The 6,681-nt window shown below is 34.4% G+C and overlaps 1 protein-coding gene across 1 annotated transcript; it reads right to left on the reverse strand.

Annotated features, from left to right (window-relative positions):
- Window positions 1-948: 948 nt before the first annotated feature.
- On the reverse strand, window positions 949-4,247 carry LOC120356300 (gastrula zinc finger protein XlCGF17.1-like). The gene is made up of 2 exons (XM_039445219.1): window positions 4,084-4,247; window positions 949-3,021 (listed from the first exon to the last, which is right to left on the reverse strand). Exons 1-2 carry the CDS (start codon window positions 4,229-4,231, stop codon window positions 1,997-1,999), a joined length of 1,173 nt encoding a protein of 390 aa, XP_039301153.1. The 5' UTR covers window positions 4,232-4,247; the 3' UTR covers window positions 949-1,996.
- Between the last annotated feature and the right edge of the window lie 2,434 nt (window positions 4,248-6,681).

Here is a 6,681-nt window from a genome sequence, read left to right on the forward strand (position 1 = left end):
ACTGTTATTTTAAATTTTATATATCCTCTATATTATCTGTTAATTCTGTTAACTCTGTTTACAGAGTTTGTTTTTTCAGTGATACCATTGAACATGTAACACAATCATTTATGATAAATTCTCAGTCAAAAAGTTGTCCGTATATCGATGACTCTGATATTTACTATAAAGTTTTATAGATCTCGAATTGAAGATTCGATTCCAATCGAGAAAAAATGTAATATTACAAATGAATGGGTGAAAAGTCCGGGAACGGCTTAATATCTCATACACAAAGATAATATGAGGGTGGGTGTGATTGGGGATCCTACTCAAAACGAAAAAACTACTTTACAATGACTTTTAAAATCTGGTCCGCCATATTGAATGCAACTGCATTTTTAAAAATAGGAAGGTGGTCATGCGATACATGATTTTGATATGGAATTTCAAGAAAAAATGAATGGTGAAAACTGCATATCGATATCTCAAACCGAATGCAACTTTAATTTTTCAAGTGGGAAGGTGGTCATGAGATACAAAATTTCGATACGGAATTTCAAGGAAAAATGAATGGTGAAAACCGCACATTGATATCGCTAACCGTTCAGAAGATATTCACATTATCAATCAGTACCATGCAAATCAGAAATGAAATACATGAGTGGTATTGATTAATAATGTGAATATCTTCTAAACGGTTTGAGATATCGATGTGCGGTTTTCGCCATTCATTTTTCCTTGAAAATCTGTATCGAAATCATGTATCTCATGACTACCTTCCCATTTGAAAAAATAAAGTTGCATTCAAAATGGCAGATCCAAGATGGCGGACCAGATTTTTAAAGTCTTAGTAGAGTAGTATTTTCAATTCGAGTAACATCTCCAATCACACCCACCTTGGAATCGCTTCTTTTTTTCATGAGATACTAAGCCGTTCTCAGACTTTTTTCTCTCTTTTCTGCTTTGAATAGTATTGATTAATAATGTGAATATTTCCGAAACGGTTTGAGATAACGATATGGGGTTTCTGGCATTCATTTTTTCTTGAAATTCCATATTGAAATCATGTATTGCATGACCACCTTCCTATTTAAAAAAATGAAGTTGCATTCAATATGGCGGATCCAGATATTTAAAATTATTGTAAAGTAGTTTTTTCAATTTGAATAAGATCCCCAATCACACCCACCATCAAATTACCTTTGTGTATGAGATATTAAGCCGTTCTCGGATTTTTCACCCATTCTGTAGATTCAGTGTGATGAACAATGTGAATATAATATTTTGAGATTGTTGAATGTTTGTTTTTTGTTTCATCCCTAAACATTTATAGTACAGGCAATAAATGCTCTAAATAGGGTACAGTGGAAATGTCTGGCAGACTATCTTTGACCCCACAGCTCTGTTTAGGGTAATAAGTTGATAGACATATATCAAGAGTCTCCACTCCTAGCCCCTGTTCTAAGGGGGGTGGGAATGGTTAAAATGTCAAAGGTAAAATTTTTTTAGGTTTTCGCATATATCTTGAAAAGTATGTGACTTTTGGACATAACTATTCTATACGAGACTAGCCATTGTAAGGGCCAGTTTCTGAACTTGGGATTTAGCTAAGTTCTAGACTTTAAACTGCTGGAGTCAGAAAATTGGCTTTCTGAAACGAAGTGTAGTCATAGTCCATGTTTAAATTACAAAAAAAAAACTATAAAATTGAACACAAAATGAAAAAAATAGTGTAAAGTTTCAGATATTTTGAAATATTTAGGAATGTATCATTTCGACAAGGAAAAACGTTTCTAAATTCTAGAAATGAGAAAAAAAATTATCATAGAAACTATGACTATGCCCCATTTTGGAAAGCAAATTTTCTGACTCCAGCTGTTTAAAGTCTAGAACTCATCTAAATCCTGAGCTTGGAAACCGGCCCTAAAAATGCTTAGCTAGGAGTTGTTTCTCCTGCATGTGTTCTGGTATGTTTTTTCAAATCACCTAAGACAGCACTTTTATGGTCACAAAGCTAGCAGCTGAAAGGTTTTTCTCCTGTATGAGTTCTAATATGATTTTTCAAATTACTTGAATTAGCACATTTATATTCACAAAACTTGCAGCTGAAAGGTTTTTCTCCAGTATGTGTTCTGGTATGCTTCTTCAAATCACCTAAATGAGCACTTTTGAAGTCACAAAGCTCGCAGCTGAAAGGTTTTTCTCCTGTATGAGTTCTGATATGTTTTTTTAAACTACTTGAATCAGAACATTTAAATTCACAAAACTTGCAGCTGAAAGGTTTTTCTCCAGTATGTGTTCTGGTATGCTTCTTCAAATCACCTAAATGAGCACTTTTGAAGTCACAAAGCTCGCAGCTGAAAGGTTTTTCTCCAGTATGTGTTCTGGTATGTTTTTTCAAATGACCTAACCTAGCACTTTTGTAGTCACAAATATCGCAGCTGAAAGGTTTTTCTCCTGTATGAGTTCTGATATGTTTTTTTAAATTACTTGAATCAGCACATTTAAATTCACAAAACTTGCAGCTGAAAGGTTTTTCTCCAGTATGTGTTCTGATATGCTTCTTCAAATCACCTGACCTAGCACTTTTGAAGTCACAAAACTCGCAGCTGAAAGGTTTTTCTCCAGTATGTGTTCTGGTATGTTCTTTCAAATTACATAACCTAGCACTTTTGTAGTCACAAATATCGCAGCTGAAAAGTTTTTCTCCAGTATGTGTTCTGATATGTTCTTTCAATCTACCTAACTCAGAACTTTTGTAGTCACAAAACTTGCAATTGAATGGCTTTTCTCCAGTGTGTTTTCTAATATGTCTCTTCAAATTACCAAACTGTGGTGTTTTATAGCTACAGTGAGCACAGCTGTAGAGCTTGGTCTGTTTACCAGCCACAGATGACTCAGTGCACTTTTCCACTGGAGAGATTGAATGCTCATTCAGTCCACCCACTTCTGTTGCATAGTCTCGGCCAGATGTGCTGTAGTTTGAAGGCCACGTCTCTGGTTCGCTCTTCACTGCACTTCCTTCACCCTCTTGATCGTCTGCAATAATCAATAATAACAGAATTATTTAGTTACATGTTTGTTAGGAAGTGAGTTTTCTTTTATCACCACCTATAGTAGATAGCTGTGTTTCAAGTCCTTCCAGCATATCTGATACAATATTATGAATTCCTAATTCTCATTAATAATGATCAATCCCATCTAAATACATATTTTTTGTAATATGATATTGAATTGTCATGTTGTAACATAGAGACGGTGGTAATAAAAGTTAAATTAATCAGAGGAAATAAGTGAGATTAAAGAAGTTCAAATTTATAAAAAGTTTTAGGCAATCATCTTTAGATTGCAACCAACCAGGTGTGGAATGGAATGTTGGTATAGGGAAAAAACTCTTGGACCAAGTAAAGGACACAGGAGTTGGTTTGCCCAACAAGCATACTTTGAGACACACAATAATAGAGTATGATCATATGTTGATAGTGAATGTTTTTGTGATTTTTCTGGCTTCAAATTTATCAAGTTTTTTAATATTTTTCAATTTATTGATGCATTTTCAAGTGTAATAATAATTTGTTTCATCTTTCTGATCAACCGAGATACAATTTTTTTAGTATAATGTATATTTGGACTGTACATTTTTGTAATCTTTATAAAAGTGTTTTCATAACCTCATTTGAACTATTTTTATCAAAATTAGGAAGAAGAACAGTTTTGGGTTTATCCTGTTGATTCTCTCCCAATCATTTATTTGATGTTGTGATTAAGGAATGTAATAAATGTAAATGTAATAAGCTTCGGTTGAGGTGTGAGGTTCTTCAAACATTTAGATCTTTGAATCCGCCCCTTTAAAAACATAAACATCTTTAGATTGATATATGCGATTTTATGGGATAATCTGAACACACTACACATTTGTTCTGTACATGTGCATGGTTGACATGTGGCAGACAGCCCATTCAGGGGTAGAGTTTACACAGGAGTTCCACTCACAAACATCAAACCACTTCATGTGAGAAAGCTGGCCACAATCTAATCACCCAAGCAAGGAGTGTAGACCCTGATCAATCAAGAATCAGTTAGTAATAGAATTCATCTCACCATATGCCTCCTCTTTGATGAAGATCATGTTGTAGCCAGGGATTAGATAATGTTGTTGGCTGCAATCATCTTCCACTGCAGCTGGTTGCTGGCTGCTATCATCATCCTCCTCCTCCTCCTCCTCCTTTTTAACAGTAACTGTCGCCATCTGCAACACATACACATTCACAATCAATGCCAGGACTTGTATTATTATTATAGACTACATTATTCACAATGAGGGAAATAATTTTAGATGAATAGCAGACTGCATACTAGAAAGATCTGTATTACAGTAGGTGAATAGCTTTTTTTATTATGTAGAATGAGAATACAAAGTGTAGGAATAAAAAGGGATATTTACCAAGAATATGTATTGTGATGTTTTGTTAGATAATAATATTTCTATGTTGTAAAAAACGTTCAGGCAAAGTAGTGGAGCTGGAAAAGGATAGCACTATCTGCTCTGTCAAATAGACAAGGATAGCAACATCAATGTTAATCAATTACTACCATTATAACGTGGACCTTACTACAGCAGACTTGATTGTGGAAGAGTTGGAAAAGTAGGGTGATTTTACAATACTGTTACCCAGTTTTGAATAATTTATAAATCATAAATTAAGATGCCACTAAACTGGTTAACTCGAATTTTGCATAAAAATTCTCAATTTGTTAATGATGATTGTGGGCCTTTTTTCAATTTTTATTGATCAATTGATAAGAATAAGAATAAGAATAAGAATGCTTTTTATTCCTTCAATGCATACATACAATGCTATCGGAAACGTCAGTCAACAATATAATACATAGTTTTAAGTTTTGAATTATACAGTGAAAGTTACACTTAGTACGATTTGATTTGACAATACAGAAAAAGTAACAATGTATCGAATAAATACAAAATTGTCTTGCATTAGATGAAAAACTGAGGAAGAACAATTAAGTACATTTACATGATCAGTAGCCTATTGAATTATTTCACTACCTATTTGACTTGAAAATAGTCCTTCACTGGTAGTTGGAAGAAATCTGAAATTGAGTATAAAGGATTATTCAATAGTAGGCGCTCTAGGTTTTTCTTATAAATTGGCATTGGTAGGTTCCTGGCTATCTCGGGTAATGTGTTGAATAATTTCAATGAAACTTGATTTGGACTTGTTGATATTCTTTTGAGTCTTGTATATGGTATATCTATTTTTGTCTTATTTCTAGTATTATGACAGTGAATGTCAACTCTGCGGCTATAAGAACCTAAATTATTCTTTATCTGGAGGAGAAGTTTGAAAGCTACCAAACTGTGCACTGTCATAATTTTCTCCTTTATAAACAATGGCTTACAATGCTCCAGATAAGTAGCGTTACATATAATTCTTATAGCTTTTTTCTGGAGCAAGAATACTTTTTGAACCTCTGGGGCGCAGCCCCATAATACTAAACCATACGTGTAAATGCTTTGAAAAAAGGCAAAGTAGCACATTCTCAGGTAATTTGAAGGAACACAGTCCTTAAGACTGCGAAGGAGATATAAAACCCTACTTAATTTTGAGCAAACACTTTCAATATGGGGTATCCATGTAAGTTTCTGATCTAATGTTATGCCCAGAAGCTTTGCACTATCTACTCCCTCACTAATCTTTCTGAGTCCAAGCACCAATGTTTGAGTCTTGGCTGTATATAGAAACAGGCGGTTTGCTCTAAACCAGTCTGAAGCCTCACCCTTACAGCTAGACATTTTTTGATGGAGGACACCCAGATCCACATCGTTTGTGACCAAAGATGAATCATCAGCATAGCAAACTATTTTAGATGAAATATTCAATCCTATATCATTCATCATCACTAGAAACAATAACGGTCCCAGTATGGACCCTTGAGGTACTCCGTGTGGTACATTAAGTGGCTCAGAAATATTTGAGTTAATACATACTGACTGAGTATGACCCTCCAAATAGGATTCTAAAAGTTTAAGAGTATTGTCATGGACACCAAGAAACTGTAATTTATTCAACAAGATGCAGTGATCCACGACATCAAATCCCTTACTTAGATCGAATAGAATTAATCCTGTGTATTTTTTACTATTAAAGCCCTCCTCAACTTCGGTTATAACTGATTGCACAGCGTCTATTGTTGACTTCCCTTTTCTAAAACCATACTGGGAATCTGTAAACAAGCAATTTAATTCAAGGAAGTCATAGAGTTGGGTTGCGATAATATATTCTAGGATTTTTCCAAAGATAGGTGGGATGGAGATTGGTCTGAAGTTATCTGGAAAATTTATGTCACCCTTCTTATGAATCGGGATGGTTCTTGAATGTTTCAGCAAGGATGGAAAAACTGATGATTTTATACATGCATTTAAAACTGTGGTGAGCGGCTGTAAAATGAATTCAATTACTTCTTTAATAAGGGAGCTAGAGTGAGAATATATGTCTTTGGTGGTGGAAGACTTCATTCTAGAAACTATTTCGAGGACTTGAATACAGGTTACTTCTTTTATTACAAAAGTTGCCTGCGTTTTTGGGGAAGAGTTCAGCAGGTCAACAGCAGAAATTTGTGACGGCTCAATATCTTTATAAATTTTCTCAATGGAGCTGATAAAGTGTTTGTTGAATT

The sequence above is a fragment of the Nilaparvata lugens genome, unplaced genomic scaffold (genome assembly GCF_014356525.2).
Source record: "Nilaparvata lugens isolate BPH unplaced genomic scaffold, ASM1435652v1 scaffold6429, whole genome shotgun sequence".
NCBI lineage: Eukaryota > Metazoa > Arthropoda > Insecta > Hemiptera > Delphacidae > Nilaparvata > Nilaparvata lugens.

Coding starts and splice junctions, on each gene's coding strand:
- LOC120356300 (XM_039445219.1), bottom strand. CDS start 4,231: ATGGCGACAGTTACTGTTAAAAAGGAGGAGGAGGAGGAGGAGGATGAT. Junction 3,022..4,083: donor CATCAAAGAGGAGGCATATG/GTGAGATGAATT, acceptor TGATTATTGCAG/ACGATCAAGAGGGTGAAGGA.